The sequence below is a fragment of the Cydia pomonella genome, chromosome 5, assembly GCF_033807575.1.
Source record: "Cydia pomonella isolate Wapato2018A chromosome 5, ilCydPomo1, whole genome shotgun sequence".
NCBI classification, from domain to species: domain Eukaryota; kingdom Metazoa; phylum Arthropoda; class Insecta; order Lepidoptera; family Tortricidae; genus Cydia; species Cydia pomonella.
Genome location: NC_084707.1, coordinates 6479529 through 6502880, shown reverse-complemented (window position 1 = coordinate 6502880; position 23352 = coordinate 6479529). Strand labels below are relative to the sequence as shown.

The window sequence follows — 23352 nt, the reverse complement described above, 5'->3', positions numbered from 1 at the left end:
CATTACGAGACACGAGCTTTTTATAACTGTCAACAAGCACTCACAGTTACTTTAAAAAGCTCGTAACTTCTATATTCACCCGTATTGAATTTACACGGTGTGTTTTGGGGATACGACTTTTAGGGACTTAACTAAATCAAAAATACAAAATTATCTACTCTTTTACTGCTATACCTAACGGCGTGATTTCTATAATGTTTCGCATGCGGAACATATGAAATAGAACGTTTTGCAATCTCCGTTGATCGTGTTAGTGTATCAATCAGCCGACGTATTATCATATCACGGCAACAAGACTAAAGAGGCATTTGGTTTCTGCGAAGTTGGTGGTGGGGGAATTACAAGCGACGCCAAAGCGCGACGTGGTGAAAATATGAACTTTCGTGGGACTACATCAGTTGGGAGACACTATAGAGAGCGTTCAGGCATTCTCGGATCCGTTCGCCTCAGCATTGCTCCGAACAATTATTAGGGTTGGCACAACTTGACGTCCCTTTGCGTGCACAACCACAGATAAGATAATGACTTGCATTTTGACAACCCTAAATAGCCGAAAGGGATAGGTGCCATACATTAGAAAGAGACAACATGATTTGTCCCTGAATCGCTGTCAAACTTCGGTTTTGTAGGAAGTGGCATTTCTGTACGTTAGTGCTATTTATTAGGGCTACTCTACATGATGGCCCCGCGTAGGCCAGTCTAAGGGCCGCAGCTATGCGGTGGAATGAGATAGCAATATCACAAATGCGTCCCTTGGACTGGCCTACGCTGGGCCATTGTGTAGAGGAGCCATTACTTATTCTGTGACGACATCTTGATGCTATTTGGCAGCTGCCAACAATATGTCCCACACCCATCAGGGTGGCTATGGAAGATAGAGGCAAGGAACAGAATCTCCATAGGCAGAACTGTTGCAAAAGTGTCCAGCTGTCAGCTATAAATAATAGTTTCAAATCTCTTCAGAGTAGCGCTAGAGTAGCTAAGAACCTAGGCGTTACTGACGGAGTGAAGTGCGCTGTCTATGATTAGATTTTTTTTCTCAAGTATTCTAGGTATTGTAGCGCCACCTATTTATAGTTTTGTGTCGGACACTGGTATATGGAGATTCTGTTCCTTGCCTCTACCTTCCATAAGGGTGGCGCCACAGCCATGCACGGAGCGAATAGGTACTTTAGCTACATAAAAATAGGAACACTAAAGACCCATAAATAAAAGTGACACATACAATAACCCCTTTTAAGGATTACGGCGAATCACCCTCTAGTCGCCATCAGATATATCATAGCGGTCGAGTTGCTCAAAAATATCCGAGCACACACTAACGCCTTGGCAATTACCTAAATCATTTATTCATTTGCCAGAATGTAGTACACAAAACAATGTCCAATACATTCTGCTTACAAAGCATCCAAAGAAGGTTCGCTTAAACTAAACTTAACTAAATAACAAATATTTTTATGTAAGGTGATAATATTATTACACTCAATGTCTATTATCAGAATTCCAGAAATAGAAAAATAAATTAAGTAAGTATTGTAAACTAAAGTAATAGAATGTCAAATATTGAATCACACATACGAGCGAAAACCGAATTTCGCAAATTGCGGGGATCTTTCTCTTTTACTCTCACTAAGACGTAATTAGAGTGACAGAGAAAAAAGCCCGCAATTGACGAACTTCGATTTTCGCGGTTGTAGCCCAGGACCCGCGAGCGTGCGCACGCGGCGGGCGTCCGTGTCAGCTAGCGGAGGCTCTAAAGCAGTTGAATGATCACGCGTTATTCATTACGCGCCACAAGCTTTAATTAGCTATTAATAGTTTATCGTATGCTGTCATTTATACTTAATATGTAGTTATTAAATAAATAAAAATATAATTGGACATTCTTACACAGATTGGCTAAGTACCACAGTAAGCTCAATAAGGCCGTAACCGTAATAAGTTATCGGTTTAATTAAATGTATAAAACATAAAATGCCAACGTAAAGGAGCGGTCCTAGTGCACGCTGCTCAAATCACTTGTGAGCCCGACGCCACACTGCACGTCCCGCCGAACGCTCCGCTTCGAGGGTCCACTCAGGCCACACTAATATCGAATGTGTAAATATTATGTAGTAGATACAATAGGTACAACATTAGATTAGAGGTAGGTATTCAGGATTATACCGTTCCATTATTAAGTATTAAGTACAATATTGCACAATATTATGTATGTGATCTTTGTACTTGTGCTTCGTCACTATTGACGTGACTTCCTGTAAACAGCTGTAGAACGTACCTAGTAAGTAATGGTAGGAGTTTCCCGAAGACGGTATTTGTTTTCCTTAATGGAAATTGGTGATATTGCGACAGATCAAAGGTCCGGGATCGTATTAATATGACTATTGTGGTGGTAGTTAATTATAACTGAGGCATTTCCTTGTAGGCAGTGAGAAGTAAGAAAGAGAAAGAGAATGTTGATGTGAGATCAATACAAAGTTGCAACTTTATATTCGTTCATGGCATTGTTATAGATGGCGTAGCGGCGTACTTCCAATTGATCGTGTGTCGTGTCATTAACCATGACGCGCGAATTTGGAAAATCTAACCTGTAATGGCATGACAATACGAACCAAGGCACGCGTCCTCGTGTATGACACGATCTATACTCTTCCTAGCATCTACTCACAGTATTCAACTTACGGCACTACGTACAGTTCTGCAGAGGCAGACAGCTAGGTTGAAAAAGTAATTAGCAATTAGCATGTAATTCCTGCCAATACATGTCTTCCGCACTTGCAGGACAGAGGGCCTATATCAAAATATCAAAAATAAAAACGTTATCAGATCTGCTTCTGTCGTTCGAATATGTAAAAGCGATAGCGAGGCACATAACGATTTCCGATTTTGCTCTGGTTCCTCTGTTACTCGTGGTCAGAGAACCATAATATTTTGTATAAGTAATTGACTTCTGCTTATCTTAAATAACGCCATGTAGTGTCTACACACAAAGTTTGATGGCTCCTCTACATGATGGCCCAGCGTAGGCCAGTCCTAGGGACGCATTTATGCGTTAGAGGGAGCAAGTGATATTGCTATCTCATTTCACCGCATAGCTGCGTCCCTTGGACTGGCCTACGCTGGGCCATCGTGTAGAGGAGCCCTGAATTAATTGCAGCCTGGTCACGGTCTAAGTTATTATTCCAAGTTAGAAAGCACAGATGGCGTTGTAGGTGCGTACCTAATTTTGGTTATGAGCCAGTGCGTGGTCTAATGGCGAAGTGCGCGCTCATAATGGCAAAATATGAAAATTCGTGGACCCAAATTCTCATAATATTTGACTTTATCAATTGTCAAGAATGGTCAAAGCACAATGTACAAAATGTTTGGAACCGAGACTTCGCTGAAGCAACGCTTAGTTACAACAATGAGAATGCACATTTATATGTCTATATAGTTTTCTTGTATTTTTTTTCTTGTGTTTATTGTTTCTATTAAATATTGTTCATCAGTATGTTATTTATAAGTAGTGTAGTAGTAAGTAGTTTACCTTACTCTGACGTCATTACTGGCAAATTGATTTAGGATTTTAGGAACTCTTGCTCCTTGATGTCTTTCAACATAACTTTCATTTTCAGTTTCAGTTTTCTTTTGAGAGATAGCGAAAAAATTGAATACCTACTAAAATTAGGCTTTATATATTAAATACCTAAGGAACATGTTATAATTATGCCTACATACAGAGTAATTTTGTTATCTCTGATCAAACTCGATACCGTAAAACTACACAACTATAGTCCAATACTGCAACTATGGTCCACAAGTTCGAAAGGAAATTAAGTATCTATACCAATGTTCCTTGTGGTTTACTCCTAGTTTTACCTTCCATTTATAAACATACTTTGCCTTAGAACTACAAAAATATAGTAAAATACACACCTGAACGAGAAAAATTTAGTTTATTTGTGGACCATAGTTGGGAGCTTTGGACTATAGTTGGGTGGTTTTACGGTAGGTGAATATATTACTGCACAACTTTTACTATGGGGCCAATCCCGAAATCGTGAAAAAGATCTGCCATCTCATACATTTCGGTGAAGCAAGACTCAATATTTTCTATAGAACAGCTGTTTTTTTTTGCGATTTCGGTATTTGCCATGTCCGTCCCGTTAGAACGTGACAGGCACGGTGACAAATTATAAAGAACCGTCCATCATAGCTACGAGTATAGTTGTGCCGTTCTCAAGAGCGGCACAACTATAATCCTAGCCCTACTGCTAGCTGATAACTGGGCTGTCATTATTTGGAAATAAGCTATCAAACACTAGGACATTTACCTTATCGTACAAACAACACTCTTTAACTATCCATCGATGGACCTTATGCCTTTTGTAATAAGATCCACCGATGGAGAGTTAACAGTGTGGGCGATTACTTAATCTATATTTTCAACTAACCATTATTGCGAGACTGAACTCTTTTAATCAGTAATAAAGTCTAAATTCAAACAGCCCATTCGATTGTGTCCTTGTTTTATTATTAAGGTCAAGGTGAGAGCGTAGGACATAAAATGCGAATTCACTCTTATTTACTACGCGATAAGGTCGTAATTAAAAGATATTAGTATATTTCGTCCTTGTTATGATAAGGTCAAGTATTTCTAAGTGTTATTCCAGACAAACTTAGCCAGTGTCTCGAGAGAAATGGGTATCTAATCTCTAATAAATTAGGTATTATCTGGAATTATTCCCATTGCTGTCTGCCTGTAGGCGAGAAAAACCATTTTACATTTGGTCTCCGATAAGGCATTGTGGTTCCTTCGGTTCCTTACGGTTAAAGATACGTACAGGGGATTTAGCCAAGATGACAATCGTTGATAGCCAAAAAGCCAATCGAAACATAAATTACATACGTAAGTAGTCACTTGTCAATCCGCTATATTTTTTATTTTCATTTCGCGTTTGTCTATGTACGAACGTCATCACGGCTACACTACACCCCAGGAGTGCCCGAGTCGAGTGCTCGTAAAGCCATTGCAATACATTATTGTAACTGGTAGAACAGTTTTTTTAATGATTAGGTTGATTGGGTGGAAAGATAATTCAGGTATTATGTTTCTTAATTATTTATTCCCTCTATCATTCGTTCTTTTTTGATAATCCTCATGATATCTTAGGTCTATTTACAGTTTGTATAAATTAAGAAGTAATAGTAATATTTTATTTTACAGAGTAACGCTACTATTGTACAAAACTTTCAAATGAAAGACAAAACAGTTACGCTTTCGACAATGAAAGATAACAATCAGAAGTGTAAGAAAATGATTTAACAAAAATTACAAAAGGTAACAATTTAAAGAATGGTAACACTGATTTTTGATTTGGAACTTTCGATTTGGAACAAATTAATAATAACTAAAATTGATCTCAAAAATGTACAATCAAATAAAAAACTCAACACCAAGTACCAAACAGGAAATAATTTAGTTTAGGAAGAGAGTGCCCGACGACCGCAGATCGCCGTGTTAAATATTTATTTATGATCACATTTATTATTATTAAATACATGGCACAGACCAAATACAAACGCCTTCGGTACGAGGTGGTGTGAATATATTTTTAACAATTTCACTCGATATAATAAAATAAATTTCCGCATGTCGATTTGCCGAATAATCACGATTTAATAACCAAATAATATAATCAAAATAACTCTAAGATGGAAGCAACTGATTGTTGTGCAACAAAAGAAATCACTTCTGAATAACAACGTAATGGCAATCATATCGCTAAATAACATCGGTGGAGATCACAATACACGAAACTTTATATAAATACAAAATATACATAATTTACCTAACATTAGCGTAACAACTTCAATGCAATATAGAATCTATATTGAAGTGAAATCGTTTTGAATGCATCACGCTTTAGAGGAATTAACGTAATAGTTAACATTTAACAGAATGCTTTTTATAAATTATGCCGCGGCGGCTACCGAGGACCCTCGGGCCCTCGAACCGGCCGCTGCAGGATCGCCGTCGACTCCATAGATCACAAGAACGCGATATCAGTCTCACTTATTCTGTCATTACGAACGCTACGACTACAGCCCCAGCCCCGACTACTCGTACAACCCGCATCACCGTACTAACTACCCGATCATGCGGCTTCTACAGCATTCGCGAGCTTCGGCCAAGTATAAATTAGTGCGCGGACGGACCAGCCGCCCGCGCGTCTGCTTAACTAACTAAAATCTCCATGGAGACCTATTTGGCTCGGGCTTACTTACTGAAAACAAGCGGACTATTTCAGTGAGGCAACCGCAAGCTAGCGCGACAATTTAGGCCGGAATAACTTATTTAAATTCATAAATAACTTTGACATTTTTACTACGCGCGGAAGTCAGTATTTACATGATGCCCGATGCCAGCACCGGGCGAGCTGCTCGGGGAGGGTTAGAAGTAATCTTCCGGCTCGAGGTGCAGGTCGGGCACGAGGCGGTCGTGCGTCGCGGCCGCGCGCGGCGGCAGCTCGTTCCGCGGGTCGCGCGCCAGCCACGGGTGCCGCAGCACGTCCGCCGCGCCCAGCCGCTCGCAGGCTTCCCGCCGCAGCAGCGACCGGATCAAGCACTTGCCGCGCGACGACAAGCACTCGGGGACCACGAAGTACCCGCGCGAAATCTTCGCGAACAGGGACGCGTGCTCCGAGTCGTTGAATGGATACCTGCAACAACAAAAGTAACGTTTAATGCGTGTAAAGGAAGTATAGTGATTAATTAGTATAATCCTATGAACATTATTCAAGATACGATATCAGTTTTAATGCGCACCGATCAATTTTAAAAATCGGAGAGAAACAAAAAAACTTATCGCGTTTTCAAAATTTCAAATCGTTAACAACGACATTAGGCCGGCTCCACAAATTGTTTCGTTTTTACAGCACCCAGCTCCAATTAATTGTGGCGATCCGATTGTCATTTGGAGGCAGATGCGAAACAAAAACCCAGGTAGAACCCTTCCGGCGACAGGTGAGGCCGATTGCGGCGAAATCCCGAGTCTCAAAATTTAAATTACGGGTGCGTCGGGGGAAAAAAGTAGAAGACAAAGGTTGGCAAACGGCAGGTGCGTGTAAAAAGGCTTTCGGAGGTACAACGTCTTCGCCATGTGGCGGCAGGTGGGAAGATTTCATCGCGTATATGTGGGTGATATAATTGCTGGCCGTTGGCGCGTAACGGCCGGCAGGTGCCGGAATCCAACGGACACTATGTGACCGACAGGTGATCTCTGTTTACTAATAATCTTGAGAGTTTGCGTTGATTGGGTCAATTTGAATAAATGGCTAGCCGCTTGGCGTTCACGCGCGATTATCTCTCTACAATGTTGCTGGCCCTGTATTAATTATTTTGCAAAAAACGAGAAGGAAACACTGGGGTAACAACTAAAGCTGTCGGATGTTAAAATAATTAGAGCGTTCCCGCTGACCTATATGAATTACATGATGCCTATATTTTCTGTTCAAAAATTATTTTACTTGACGTTAATTGACGCAATTTATAAGCAAGTATTTATCTAGAGCTGGGATTCCGCGCGATCAATTATCTCCTATCTTATCATTTTGCATTCCACAATTTGTCCACAAAAAAAACTCGCATTTAAGTGGATGTCAACGCCAGACCTACATAAACTTGGAATATTTTTAAGCTGAAACACGATCTTATCTTTTCAGAATGTTGAGAACTTGATCTATCAAATACTTAAAAAATCTGCCGCACACAACGCAAGTGGAACTGGGTAAATACTAACCCCCTTATTCATAAACGTGTACTAAAGTTACGATGCTGCTTATAATGCTTGTCCCTTTCCGACGTATTGGTATGATGGAAAGGGACAAACGATTATTAGCGGCATCGTAACTTTAGTACACGTTTATGAATAAGGGGGTAAAACGATAGTTCAGATCTAAAAGCGTTATTCAAGAATTCATATAGGTAATACTAGATGTGGATGCCTACCTTCCAACGAGCATGGTGTAAAGGATGACGCCCAGCGACCACATGTCGGCGGCGCGGCCGGAGTACGTCCGATGCGCCCTCAGGATCTCGGGCGACACGTACGCGGGGCAGCCTCGCTTGTCCTGTAGCAGGTCCTCCTCGGGGTCGTCTAGGACTACCGCGTCTTCTAATGACTCTAGTTTTAACGTCGTCCTGTAACAAATGAAAAACAACTTTAGTTACATGAAACAGATTAGAACATTTTTTTAACACGCTTGTATTAATGAATAATCGAGCTGCATGTAATGTGCAAGCGTTGACCCATTAAGCGTTTGACTCAATACAGGCTATAGGCTCGTATCCATCCGTCCATAATGGCTCCCTTTGAACTCAAAGCGTTTTCCGCGCGCATTAACCAATCCACGGCAAATTAGCTTCGAATAAAGCCTCATAGGCAAAATCCATTGCTAAATTCGCAACTCTAGTGTCATAAAGTTGATTACAAAGTTAAACAGGTTCATACAGCGCCTATTTCATTTGTCGCGTATATTATTTTTATTAATTTATGTGGTTTCGTCACGTTACGGGATTCGGCGCGGTGCGCGACCTCGTATTTCACAGCGTTTCGAAATGCATTAAATGCACAGTTATTCGAAACCGTACGCGTCGATCGAATGTAAAGTAACTCATCGCACAATTCACTAAACGTGGGAGACTTGTTTCCTCATCAATTGAACCTTTTTAGAGCTTAATAAGGCTTAATTTCCGGCGATACTATTAAGATGAAGTCTCCAGCCCATTCATAGTTCGCGTTGATTTAAGCCCCGATTATTTTTATCGATATTGCAGTTGCATTTAATGAAGGTTCGATGCAAAATCGACGCAATTATTAAAAGAAAAACGAAGTAGACGTCAGCAGTCGACGGCAGGTGGCGCGGGGCGGTACTACAAATCGACTTGTATTAATGCATTGGATATTTTTAGCCTGTTTAATAATAAGCTGGATGGGGCGAGCAGAAACTTAAAGGGGATCTATTTTTATACGCTAATTGCCTAGAATAAATGCCTTCGTAAAATAGAAACGCGTTTCCCGAACCTTGTAGTGTTAGTTTGCTCAAGTTACAAAACGTGCGGTTTCATGTTTAAACGTAATTTCCAAGAGCGCGTTAGATCTTTAAGAATTTTAGTCGTAACCCTGAATCGCCATATTCGACGTTGATTAACTGACGTTAACGCAATGCAGTTGCAGCTATAATTCGCCTTGAGATAAACGAAACTATTTATTAACGAGTGATCGGTCGTGACAATATGGAGCGTAAGCAAAGGTTACTCTTGTTAGGTGGCGCAAGCGTTCCTCATCACGTACCAGAACTGGCCGTAGCGATCGCTAATTTGCTTTAGACACATTGAGTTTTAAGAGGACCCTTGCAGTTAGGGTTGCTAACTTTAAATAAACTTGAACATTGTTTTGTTCCTTTTCTAAATGAGTACGGTCTCCGTGCTTTTGTCTCAAAAACAGAAAACTGTGTCGCCAATATGACGTTTAAGGTAAATATATGTAATGGGCTTTAGTTGCTTGAAAATAAATGATATTTGATTTTGTTTTTATCTTAACGTCAGTTTTCACTAATAAATTTTAAGGAAAATCCCTAATTTAAGGGTATTCATAGCACTAAACTCTGTAATTTCCCGTATACACAATAGCGTGTGCGTGCAGCGGCACGTGTCAGTACATCTGTGAGGCAAGCTGTGGGAACGGGCTGACGAAATGCAACATTACACAGATTAATAACACTACGCTTTGCTCAACGGTAACCCTGAGGGGGTCGATTGTGACCTAGGATTGTCGAAAGAGTACTTTGTCTATAAATTTACGCAAAGTTGGTATGATGCTAATGATTAATGGGTGCGATTATAGGTTCAAAAATTCTCTCAATCAATATTTTTGACACTATAACGAATGACGGACGCCTTTAAAGTTTAGAGAAGCGGCAAAATTATTTATTTCTCATACAATAAACACTATATTTTTAAAAGTAAGATTATTTTCAATAAAATTGTTGAAAAAGTTTCAGCGTTTCACTTGTTGTTTACAAGACTATTTGTCTAGAAATAAGCATAGAGTGACAGAGCATGCTACTAAGTATAAATGCAATTTTATCTCGTGAGGAAGTTGATCTATTTTAACGACTACAAAGACATGTTTTATCTTTTATTTTGCCTTATATGATGATGATTGATGAAGTCAAGCAAGCTGCCCTTTTTTGTAATCCATCAGTGAGTGGCTGAAGCCGGAGGGCGTCCTCGTGTCCGTTTTAGGTACGCGACGCAAGCGCAACTGATCCTAATTAAATCCCTGCAGCGGAGCTGAAGTTTGCAACCGATTCGTTTCGCAACGCTAACAACGTGTTTACGTTTAGTTATCGTTTCGATAAATTCGATTTTTTTCTAATACTTTTACGAATTAATAAATAATTTTGTGACCTAAGACATAAATCATAAAAATCTATTTTCATTTCTAAAATCCGAATGAACCTAAGTACTTAAAATGCAGTTATAATTAAATATCATCATATTGACTTGCAATTTTTATCAAACGCGTATATTATAGCATTGTTTTTAATAAAATATTTAAATTCAGACATATTAAATACCCATATTAATTAGTGTGGATCACTCACGTTCAACATGTTGAAGAATATTCGACTAAAAATCGTGTCGTTTTAAGTATTTAGTTTTATTTCAAAGGACCTCAAACTAAAAAAAATGTCCTTTCGGCATTGACATGACATTCGGCAGTGTTGCAAGCATCGGAAGGTTGGCCGGATTTCCGAGCGTGTTCCGATCGGCCATGGCGCGCCGTGTCTCGGCCGCCTGTCGCAACTGGCAACACTTTACGCAATTCGCATTACGCATGTGTTTGTGCGAGTCAAATTCGAGCTCAATTTGGTTTAGTTTGATTTAGATGAGTTAATATGGCAATAGTCCTGTACCTTTAATTGGAATACCGTTATTATATTGACAATTTTGCTTCTTAATTCATTATGATATGATAAGGGGAGAAATATTTGCAACATCTTTTGAAGATTTTATGTCAATGCAAAAAAATACAAATGTATTTTATAGACAAGATCTATGACTTAAAATAGATGCGAAGAAAATGCATTAATGTATCTATCTATGAGTCACCAAATTGATATTAAATTAGAAAGGAACTTTACTGTATATTATAAATCGTACGACATTCCGGTACCCCTAAATATCTATATAAATACAATCGTGACGTTGTAAATTGACTCACAATGTTCAAATTGCATTAACTATGAGTTAATATTTGGTTTCCATCGAACCTTAAGAACTGTTCACGCTTGACGTTCGCTTACGCCGCCAAAACAAAACCGCTTTAAGTAACTTAACATCGCAATGCAATCTAATACCTAAATCAAGCTAATAAAATCTAATTTTGAATAATGTTTTCAGTTAATTGTGAATTGAAGTTAAAGTAGAAATGTTTGGAAATGCGTTAATTGCTGTAACTATAATGAATGGATCTCCAATTAAGTACACGTGTCAAATACAATGGTTATCGTGAGAATCTATTGTTGACGCGTGTGCTGGCAAATTTAATGACCATTGGTAGTTCTTATCTGGTTGCAGTAAGGTTTACAAATATGCTGTTCATTGTATCGACTATAACTGAAGCAGCAGCAGAAATATTATTGATTTATTTTTTTATTTATTGAAAACACGTTTACGAGACATTACAGTGTATAACTAATGCGCCATGTAAATTACAGTATTATGATACATTTATAAGACTAAATTATTACAGTAGAAGAACTATTATCCATCCTCTTACAAAACTCAGACATTAACTGCACACAGCCGCCCATCGCCACGCAAACATATATGACAGTCAGTAGTCTGATATCAAGACTCAAGAGTGCATTCAACAGTGTAAGAGCAGTGCTCTCAGGGCACGAAGAAGTGGCGAGTTCCTACGTACGCGACACAGTGCGCGCCGCCGGCACTGCAAATAATTCGCGTCGCCGGGGCCTGAGAGCTATCATCGGAACATCAGGGACAAGCAGTCGTAACAGACGACACACCAGCTCTGGCTGGACAGTCTGACTCGCCTGGCAGGACCCGCCGTAGTCAATCAGCGAGTCCGAGCATTTTTATTACTTCGCTTCGCTGCTATTGCTTTTTGTTTTTGACAAACTCTTATAATTATAGACTGTAAGTTTTTTTCTATCGCCCTATACCGTCCTCTCTTTCCCTCGTGTGAGATGGACAATTAACGGGATGTTTCGCAACTCGTTGCTCAACTCAACCCTGACAGTTTCGCAACAATGGCCGGCCCAGATGCACGCGTGCATTTCCTGCTCTGTATCTACACATGACATTGCGCAAGTGATGATACATTCAGCAAAAAGGTTAAATTTAATTGTACTTGGTTTGCAATATTCATGTTTAATACGTGATGTGTCACAATTATGCTTTATTTAAACTATGTCTGACGCTTAAACTGTGTATGATGCCGGTAGCTCATAGCCGGTAGTTTATAATTGACACATTTTAGTCATCTATTTCTGTGGCTTATTAAAGTTAAAGCTCAGCACAGGGACATTACTAAGTTTCAGTTACTAAAACTCACGCCGCAGATATAAACCTTTTCATAAGTGCCTCGCCCTACTGTTAGTCATAGGTTTTCGTAATTCGTATTGTAGTTGTAGGGACGCGGTGTCGCAAGCGGTTGCCTCACGGCGCCGGGAACGTTGGGAAACCTTCCCCAGCCTCCGTACGAGCATGCATGGACCTTGCGTAAGCACCGGATGTGGCATTCGACCAGCAGCTTCCAGTTTTAAAATTCATTCAGCGATATTCTGGATTTTAGCAGATATGATCAAATTCTTTGAAGATCTCACAGGTTGGACCAGTTAACCGGGCAGAGCATCATTAAGCGTGATGGTAGATGTATATATACATTTTGATCCATAGGGCGACGCGTATAAATTGCAAGTTGTTATGATACCTTCATTTGTTAACCATCGGTTTTGTAAACAGTGGAACTTTACCCTTATTTATTCTATGACTCATCACTCTTTAAAACTTGTGAAATCTCCCCTGTGACAGCGACATCCTGAATTTAGGTCTCAAAACCGCACAAGCGCACGCTTTATCGGGGCGCGATAACGCAAGTCGAACGCTTTTGAAACCGCGCTGGGCCGCTTGCGAAAACACTAATGTGAACATCGATTGCAAAATTGTTTTAGTTTTAAATCGAATGCACCGAATGGGAACGGCGTGGGATGACACATCGGCGGCATTTATAGGGGACTAAGTGGCCGTGTTCGGGTGCTCGTGTCACAATGGCGTGGATTATGAGCGTTGCGATATGGCCGTGTTGCAAGCCCGGGCGGCGGTCCAACGGCGGCCGCAGAAATAATCCCGTGTTGCAACGCGCGGACTGCGGAACGGGCGCCACTCCAGGACGGCCCGTTGCGCAAGCGACTAGTCATACTCACTACTGCGGTGCGGTACGTGCGCGTAATCGTCCAATTGCGCGCGAGTGCAGCGACGTTTACGAAACGGGGTACCGTTCGATGACCCGGCGTTACGCGACAATTGCGTAAGAAGAAAGCGCCCGGAATCCGTCCGCGAAATGTGCCAGAATCTCATCGATCTCCGTCTCGAATCGTTGCAATCGCACCGTTACGTGTGTTAAATCCGGTGAGCGGTCGACTTTCTAACGGGAGGTCGGTGTACGGCGGCGTGGCGCAACAATTTCTCCGTCGCGAACGAAGAAAGCGCGACCTCAGCGGGGTTTTGCAATCGCGCGGCCGGGAAAGAGCGCCGTAGAAAGCGTTCAACGACCCGGCCCGCAATCGGCGAACCACGGCTTGCGACAGACCGATGCACCGGGATTCCTGAAGCATCAGAACATTCAGAAAGCGAGCCGGGTTCGAGGGGATTGAGCAAGGCCCGGTATTATGCAAGCCCGATAAACGCGTGTCACTGCCGCCTGAACATTTCCGTTCATTGACTCTTCCCCGATATAACTAACGTCTTGCGACATACTTTCGCCGCACGTCGCACACGTGTGCAAAGGCACAAACGATCTTTACCCTTGATCTTTCAGGGCCATTGAGTGGACACGCTAGATATGTTTGGCTAAAAAAGTTGGCGCCGGCCGCAGCGCCATGCGCCCCATGGCGCAATCGCGTAACACAGAAAAGGAATTCTGTCGTGCTGGATTTGCAAGTAACGTTAGCGTATTCACTTTCATAACCCGATGTTACGTTTTCAACCGACTTTTCCACATGTTGGGAAACTGTTTGGTAAAAAGCTTGCGCTCCCACCTCGGGTAATCATCACGATTACATGAACTGGTAGAAAAACGCATCGTGTGACGATCCGTAGCGAAGATAACTTTCACGCTAACGATGACACGCAACGGCATAAGAAGTGAAATTATCTATGTCTGAGAAACAATGTATGTGGCTGGTAAGGCTCGGCAGGTGCGCGTGCCCAGTCTGGCCTGTTTGTAGAACAGGACGCCGATAACCGTAGAAGGGCAGCTGGAGTCGCGTCGCCCGACAGATGCGTTCTAGATCGGCCGATAATAAAAAGAGTAAATCCACATCCGCGCGCGGGCGCCGTTTCCGCCACGGCCGTGGCTGTGCGCCCGGAATCGACGATTGTTTCGCTCTGCAATCGCTTCCTCCTTATTATGGCCGGTCGGAAGTGCAAAACAACCAGATGAACGTCTCGCGCGGCCTTCGCTATTATCGGCTTAGCCCGATATCTCACGCCATAACACTCTTGGCATTTGCAGTGCAGGGGTTGCAATACATATCGAAATTAGAGCAATGATTAATCATAAAGCTGTTGCTCGCGCGACGCAAGAGCTTGCGATATGTAGGGGCCGACTCAGAAATATTGCGAACTCGCTTCGAGTCGGTGTGGCACCGCATTGCTAACAGTTAGTTAACAGCGTTGGATCACTGATGACGCAAAGGTTTGGAAAACTGGCTTCGGTCTTCGATTTTCACAGCCTATTCAAATTTAAGGCGAAGCGCGACAAGGTCCTCGATAACAACGGAACGTAAACCTTAAGAAATCCTTGTGTGTTTTGTAATAGTTTCGTTCGGCGGATTTGCAAAACGTACCGCGTATCGCGTATTAAATCGTCGGGTCCTTACGCTCCATTTCATAATGTAGTTTGCACAAGAGCAGAATAAGCGAACGTTTGTCTCTGACACCAGTAGGTGTGGTGTGGACTAGCGGAGCGTTCATGGCGTAACGGACCTACGTAACCAATACTCCACGTAATTGCACTGCAGCTGACATGGGTGTGCTTGTGAAACAAAACACGTTGACGCTAACTACAATTACTTACTAAACGAAATCACACTTTATACCTGAATCAAGACAAGTATCATCACCAAACCAGTCGTCGATCGGTTTGTGTCGTTTCATAACTCATTAGTTACCAAATCGAACTCGTAAGACAATAACCGCAATGTACTTGTGCCAAGTAAGTACTAAAGGCTAAGGAATGACTGACGAAGGATGGTTTCGAAAACGAGAAATAAGCGATGTTGCGATTTCGCCTTACGAAACACGCAGTACTCGTGGTTGCAGAAACGCGTGGGACTACAAATAGGATAAATCTTGCCCGATTAGCAATACTAGGTATCTATTATGTGATTAAATTTGTTCAATCTACCCAAACATGTTAAGTTTTAATGGGAGAAGAGCTGAGCATCTCGAGATCTAAAGTAAATGACGAGGATTTTCCTTAATATTTCAGTGAAATTAAATTTCTATTCATAGACCGGCCTACGTCATCGAGACCTTGTCCTTTATGTTAAGCCTTGATCTTTAGTAAAAGTTTCCCGGTATTACGGGAATTACTTGTACATTATACAAAGAAAGCACAAGAATGTAGGCGTTAAAGCGTTATCGGTATTTATCGCAATTTTTATCGTCATTTCACCATTATCTTATCGGCATTAAAAAATCTTATAATATTTTCACCAGTTGTTTATTTATTTAGCCGGTGCGATATGATAAGCAAATATTTTGTAATGATGCAGTGTTGGATACGGTGATGTTTGTACAAGTTACACAATCTCCATACTTCGCCTCATACTAAGTGTGTATTAAAGGTTCGTGGTTGCGAAAATGTGTTACACATTGTGGAGATGACATTCAGATGTAAATCGCGCCGACATTTCGCTGTGCCCGCATTCATTATTTATACGTCGTCAACTCGCTACTGATTTAATAATTAATATTATATTCTCGGTGTAAATAACTATTACAATAACAGAATCGCGGTCATAAAATGTTAATAAGAGAGTTCTTAAACTGAATAACAATTACGATTCTATAGCTTCGCGAAGCTTTGTTGTTTATAAATAATTTCAAGCGAAAAAAAATATTGTTTTGTAAACCGAGTACCGCTAAAGTGCTCGACTGAAGTACATCACAATACATGGGACATTATCGAGAACTCCATCGAATCAGGAACAATAGTTTTATAATACTGGTACGACCTGGGTAGTAGTAGTGGAGGCAGGTAGAGCGATCGAGTCGCCGCGATAAGACACGCAAATACTCGCACAACTCGACAAGCCCAGCGAATACACGGAATACACCCACTGTGCGATATGTACTGCTGGCTAAATTCCTACATGCCTTATCGGTCAGGTGTCGGACCGGCGATGGATGACGTAGTACCTGCTCGGTCACGCGTATTTATTTTAATGCTGTGTTACTTTACTATATGGAGTACATAATGGTTTTACTACAACAAAAGCGGCAAAACGTGTACCCAACGTAAACAATGCGATGGAAATTCTACTATGAATCATTTATTTACATTTTCAATCGGGTATTGACAGAATATTATGGCTATCCAGAGAAAAAAAATACGTGTGAAAAGTTGTTTATATAACAAAGTTTGTAAATAAGTTAATCGGTGCAAATAAAAGGCGAATACGCTCGGAGGAACGGGTTTGTGCCGTTACGTTCCCTGAAGAGGCTAATACATTGGACCAGTCCGACCAGACCGCGAAAATACCTAGTCACCGAATCAACAACGGATTTATACCATGACTAAAGATCATATGCTTATTAAGGTTTATAAACACTTACGGCTTTTGGTAATCACACTGAGCAGAAGATGCGTAGTTCGCAGGTGCAGTTTTTGAGTTATCCTTAAGATAATTAAGTTTGAGTGTGTTGGTTGTTTTTAGGTGATTTTCATCTACTACTTCTTACAACTACTACGTTAGCACCTCTTATATGATTAGTTTCTTTCCGTAATCCGTAGTTCAACGAAAGTTCACGCCAGGAATTCCGATCACTATTGTGTGAATCGTGGACGTGCATCGAATGATTCCGAGGATCGTGTTGGATAAATAAAGTCGGACAATGCCCCGCCGTTTACAAGACAGCCGCCGGGAGCTTGAGCTTGACACCTCTATTAAAACCCCCATCAAACGTTTTATAGACTTCTACAACCTCACGGTTTAGATACGAATGATAAGAAACTACATGTCTACGGGCAAATAGTACAGCTAAGCAGCGGTACTTAGCACTTCCTCATTCAGTACCGTTTTTCTCAGACCTTTCACCGATGAATGTCTCATGATGTCATGGGAAAAGAGCGATGTGCTAAACGTTCCACTTTTTATTAACCAGTGTACGGTGAGATCATAAAAGGATCAACGACTCGAAATACCGAAGCAATGAACAACGAGCCCAACCCGGTCGTCGAACTGGCCATTTTTTCTATACGCAATGATGTAACTTGGAAAGTGCGGAAACAGTAATTTCTCGCAGTTTCATAAAAGTATTACCATTGTGATTGTAAGGTCGGTGAACTCGCGAAATCACCTGTCATAGAGGGGAGCGCACAAAGGGTGACGCAATGAAGAAAGCACGGAAACAAGTGAGCTTCCAATTAGAACGCTACGCCACGGATGAGACAAAGAATTTGATTTTGAAATTGGAACTAGCTGCTTAATTTATTCCGTTGGGTCTGCTGCGCTTGCACAACCGGCGGAAGGAGGAGAGTGCGGCGAAACGGCGTGATGCAATAAAGAAAGTGCGGAACTGAAGTAGTTTTTGTAATGCGGTGAATGTACTCTGGCCATTAGCGTTGTATCATAGAGGCTTTTGAGCCGGGCGACGACCCCGGTGATGTCAGAGGCCCATGGATTTCGCGAATGCGCCTCGAGAGCTTAGTACCTACTCTCGGGATGGAAAATTACGTCAAGTGGGCACGATACGTTACATCAAGCTTGCAGCCGTAGTTAAGTAACTAGTGTTGTCACACTACTGCAATTACAGTTGATGTAACCCGCGATGCAACGAGGAACTAGTGCAACCGATAGATTAATGCACACTCGGCAGTGACCTCAATAAATTGGCAGAAAAATCTCGATATGTCAAGTTCAGTAGGTGCAAGCGGGGCGACAATGAATGACACAGCACTGTACTTGACCCAGTTTACCGTCACGCCTCGCAGCCACCAGCACCTGACTTCTCGTCTTTTAAACTCCCTCATTAAACGCCAGCCAGATCGCGCCAACAACGGTTTTATGGTAGTCATAACATTGGCATATTGACCCAGTTGGCGAGCAGCCGTCAATCAGTTTTAAATCTGATGTCATGTGATAATGCTTTATTAATATACGTCTTCGTGAGTTAAACGAGCATAGTATGCATTTTGCTAAGGTTTTGTCGAACAAAATAAATGTCGAAACGCAAACAAAGTATCTCGCAAGCGGTTTCCGATATATGTCGGTGGGTAAACGAGTACATATATGTGCCATTGCGCAAGGTCGCCGCGCAGGTGCGCGAGCGCCTCCGTCCTGCAACGACCGTTGCAGCTCCCACGAGTGTCCATAAATTATTCATTAACTTCACAGGGGTAGCTTAGGAATTCGTCGCACCTGCTAGACCTTTAGCTACCCTTTAAGTTTTAGAGATATTCATAAAAATAAATGCGCGTCGGTGTCGGCGGCGCGGACCGCGGGCGCGCGCCGCGTCCGCCGCAGGCGAGTGCGCTCGTAATCATCCAAGTGGGTTAAGGTTCCATCAAGGATTTATTGCGGCAAGCCTCCGCTCCAAAACGCCGATCGGTTACTATGAGCTAACTACAGTTCCGATGCATTTGTAATGCTCCACAACCTTTTCACAAACGAGTAGCGATCTTCATCATTGACGACGTCCAGTCTGTCAACGTCCGAATGAAAAACCATTGTCCGTGTGAAACAATTCAAAATTCATTCTCGAGTAGTATTTCGTTCCCGGGACAATTTACAGCAGTTATGTATAACAAAGAGCGCTGGGACATCTTTTGTTTAATTGGCGTCAGGCAAACAAAAGTAACTTGATCGTTAGAGGCGTCCCTTTGTCACGACTGTGTCCGGGAATAATGAAATGAAAATGTCCTCAAGAGGCTTTTGAAACTAAAGTGCGCGCAACATAAACAGGTTAATGAGTTTCAAAACGATCCAGATGTATTACAAAATTACAAAAGCGGCAGCACACTGTTTGGTAATGTGCGGCCGATTTGTTTCACAACGCAGCGTCCGGACCACTCGATTGTTTCTATCGAGCATTCTACGCTTTGTTTTATAAATACGTCATCGTGCATTGTGGGGAGGGCGCAATTAAGGAATGAATGGAATCGAACGAATGCCTCGAGTGCTATCGACGGCGAACTCAGAGCACTATGTTTTGGCAATGTCGGGCGCTGCAACCTTCGTCCTCATTATGTAACCGCTGACCTCGCGTTTAATAGACCTAAGTCTGTACATTTGATTACTGTTCTAATGGTTGAGTAAGTAAACGTTGCAAAAATTGCAAAGTCAGGCGGTTTGAATGAACATGATGGATACGGGTAGGTGGAGCGGGCGTCTCTGCTCTATACAGTCGGGTGCAGCAGATGCGTGCACGCATTGTGTTCGGAACAAAGGCAGGTAGAGCCAGCGCCATGTGCAACATGTCACTTTTTCTATCACATGTTTTACGTAAAAATCCAAAAAAGGTTTCTAAACTCAATGAAACGACAGCTGGTAGAGCGCAAGCTCCAGTAAAAAAATATCACATAGATTTTGTTTTTCATGCCGTCTCTTGTTCAAATTATATCACTATTCCATTTTTACACTAACGAGAATCAATTTTATAAGCAATCTGCGTTGTGAAAATGTAATTCTGTCCAATAAAACATTTGTTTACGTATTGAAACTACAGTAAATTAATTACAATGGTTTCCCTTTGTTACAAAAGCGAAACGAATCGAATCCCAGTTATCAAAATTAATAACGGCCAAACCAATTTACTCCGGATCGCGTAATATCCTGCATTTATTCGAATACACAAGAGTTTTCCACTGTTTTCGGAACGAATATATAGACGTAGCATTTTAATTAGTATTCGGATTTATATGCAACAAAATATACAAATATTTTATTTGATCAGAAAACCTTTCAATGTATTATTAAAATGTTTCCCTTATACATAAAGCAGAAGAGCATTAATCCAAAACAAAAGACATCCCAAAGGCATAGACCATAAAGAAAGGAACGGTTAAAAAACAGCAAATATTGACCTCGTATGTGAACAGCAGATGTCGAAAGTCAAACTAAGAGACTGGTTATAGGAGCATTTGAATAAACACGGATAACTGATAGTATCGAAACTGTGTTGACCTAACGTTGTCGAATGTCGGGATGTGTGCTTCCAGATAGAGTTCTCAGGTGTCTAAACACAGCCATTCGGTCATTGTTTTCAGGGGTGTTTTTCCCATTGCGGAGCAACACCACTTTAAGTGCGCTATCCGATTACGGATACTGTTTAAAGACCTCGAGGGGTTACGCTGGAAGCATCCGACATCCCACTCCCCCGCGTTTGGCATAAACAATGGGAATATTCCGAATCCAAATAATTGACACTGTTCCGACTTAAAATATAGCTGCACTTGGATGCAACAATGTGTCCGCAAAACCGAATAGAACTATAAATAAAACCGGCCCGTAAATTATGTAAGCAAGTAACGACCACTCCAATGAGAGGACACTGGAGCCTTTTATATAAAATAACATATTGGACCCAAAATAGACTCATCGCTATAAACCGGAGAAATTGTTGGCCGTAAAGTTCTTTTACGAGATGTTAGATTAGCAGACGTTGCGTTGATTCATAGACGAGGGAAAATAGACCTTGTTCTTATACATGTTTGAGTTTGATTTGGTGTGATTGATTGGACCGAATAAAGTGATTTAATGCTTGCATGGTATGCGAATGCCGAACACGTGCGTGCAGGTAGACAAGACATTGCATGTGCAATTCATTGTGTCTCCAGAAAGGTGTTTTTCTTAGTCTTTGAATAGAATTTGCACAATGGCTGTGATTTCTATGAGGCATCATCGTTTCGGCGCAGAGCGAGCGATAAATCATGCGTAGGAGCATCACAAAAGCCGCTGTATTTGTTTACTGGAACATCTGTGCAAGCTGCCAGTGAAGAGGGTCGCTTAGAATTGGCAAGGCATAAAAGATTCAGTCAATTGTTGGAAGATTAACCCGACTCAACTCTACAATGCACAGAACACCTTGAACTTTTTTCTGTAAAACCTTTGAAACATCAAAGATCGTTCTTATTATGAAGTTAATTGTAACATAGCACGTTGCGGCATACGACCTTAGCGCTATCTAGAGAGATAAGAGATAAATGTGACCTTTAAAGTGTTGACTGAGTCTCGTACCATATAAAGATAAGTCCAATGACCGGGTTTACATCCTAGAGCGGTAATAAACAAATTGAGTCTATCACGAATGTTCCCAGGGTGTTTTTATAGGGGAGTTGAAGTGTTCTTGAAGACCGGATGTTAGCGGACGCAGAGCCGGAAACGGACCTAGAGAGAAATGTAGCAGATGGCCGAACATACCGAGACAAAAGAATTAAAAATAAAAACGGCGAATGCAAGCGCTATACGCTTTAATAGTCTTGGCTATTTAAATTGCTGTCTGAGTCAGAATAGATGGTCTATAATTACTTAGATGCATATTTATTAAGACCGCGCTCAAAAGGTATACACGCAACCAATTTTTTTAAAGAATGCATATTTGTAGATATCCTCAAGACACGATCACGCTATCGTATTAAAGTTTTTTTTATCAATGCTAATGAACCACGTGATTATGTAACGATGATGCGATTTAAAATAGTATAATAGCTAGTAATTCTTACATCAGAACGTGATTTTCACGCGGATCGGAGTTAAGAATCATCATTCGTCATCCGTTGACACAAGAATAGTCTAAAGTTTGAATAGGTAAGCGCGAGGAGATTCATGAGCATAAGCGTGCATGCTGTCACGTATACGCTGACGTCAGTATGATGAAATTTTATAAAAATGCACACCTGTGACTGCATTTATCAATTAGCATTTTATCATTAATTTAAATAATCCAAATTGCCTTATCTTTGGCGGCAAAAACATTTTCAGTAACCATACCATGAAAATTTGTCGTTTGTAACTATACATTTGATCATGTTGTAAAAACAAAGAAGATACTCGAAAAACACCAATCAATTAAAGTCGTCTTTTATTTTTGAGCGTATCTCCGCAAACATTCAAAATAACAGTCGAATATCTTTTGTTTTTAATGTTTATCACCCACCGACCAATCGACGTTTAATAAATTCAAATTTGGAACGTTCGTTTTGTTCCTGGAATACTCCCAAGGCTTATATTAGCCTCAAACGTATCATAAAAAAAGGTCTTTAATTACGTGTCGTTGTTAAGGTTCTGAAGCTCATCTGGTACTGGTTTGCCAGTGACAAGCAATAGGGAATAACAGCTTTGTGTTATTTTATTGCATGCCTCACCACGCGCAAGCGACTCCTATATTCAAGCGAACCAGAATAAGCGTGGTCTTCGATGGTGCGCAATTGTAACGTATTCTTCGGTCGCGTAACGTTGGTCACTGGTTCCGCCCGACTCTGCGCCGGTGTGGGGGCTGCGCGGGCGCACCGCGAGGCGGAAGCGTTGCGCAACTGACATTGAACCGCGGCCACGCGGAGGCCGTGCCGGATTCTTGATCATGTTAATTCGAATACAACAATATCACCGAAATAGATACCGGTTGCGTTTTCCGCGTACAATTTGGCGATAAATGTTATCGAGAACAAAGCCGGAGATAAAGTTTATCAGTCGATATCTGGTACCATTGTAAGTTAACATTATACCACATTGTTGGCAAGCAAGCATACGCCTGTTAAGCAGTTACCGTGGCTTTGCTTGCAACTCCAATGGTGTCAACGCATCTACGTTGACGGCTTTTTAAAAATCAGTA

General features: G+C 41.4%; 1 protein-coding gene across 1 annotated transcript in view; it reads right to left on the bottom strand.

The window, feature by feature from the left end:
* Positions 1–5088: 5088 nt before the first annotated feature.
* The window catches only part of LOC133517573 (tribbles homolog 2-like), a 38926-nt gene continuing 20662 nt past the window's right edge, over positions 5089–23352 (bottom strand). The window contains exons 4-5 of the mRNA XM_061850891.1: positions 7993–8184; positions 5089–6704 (exon numbers count right to left, since the gene is read on the bottom strand). Coding sequence (XP_061706875.1) covers positions 6437–6704; positions 7993–8184 — 460 coding nt within the window. The 3' untranslated portion in view covers positions 5089–6436. The remainder of the gene's footprint in view (positions 6705–7992; positions 8185–23352) is intronic.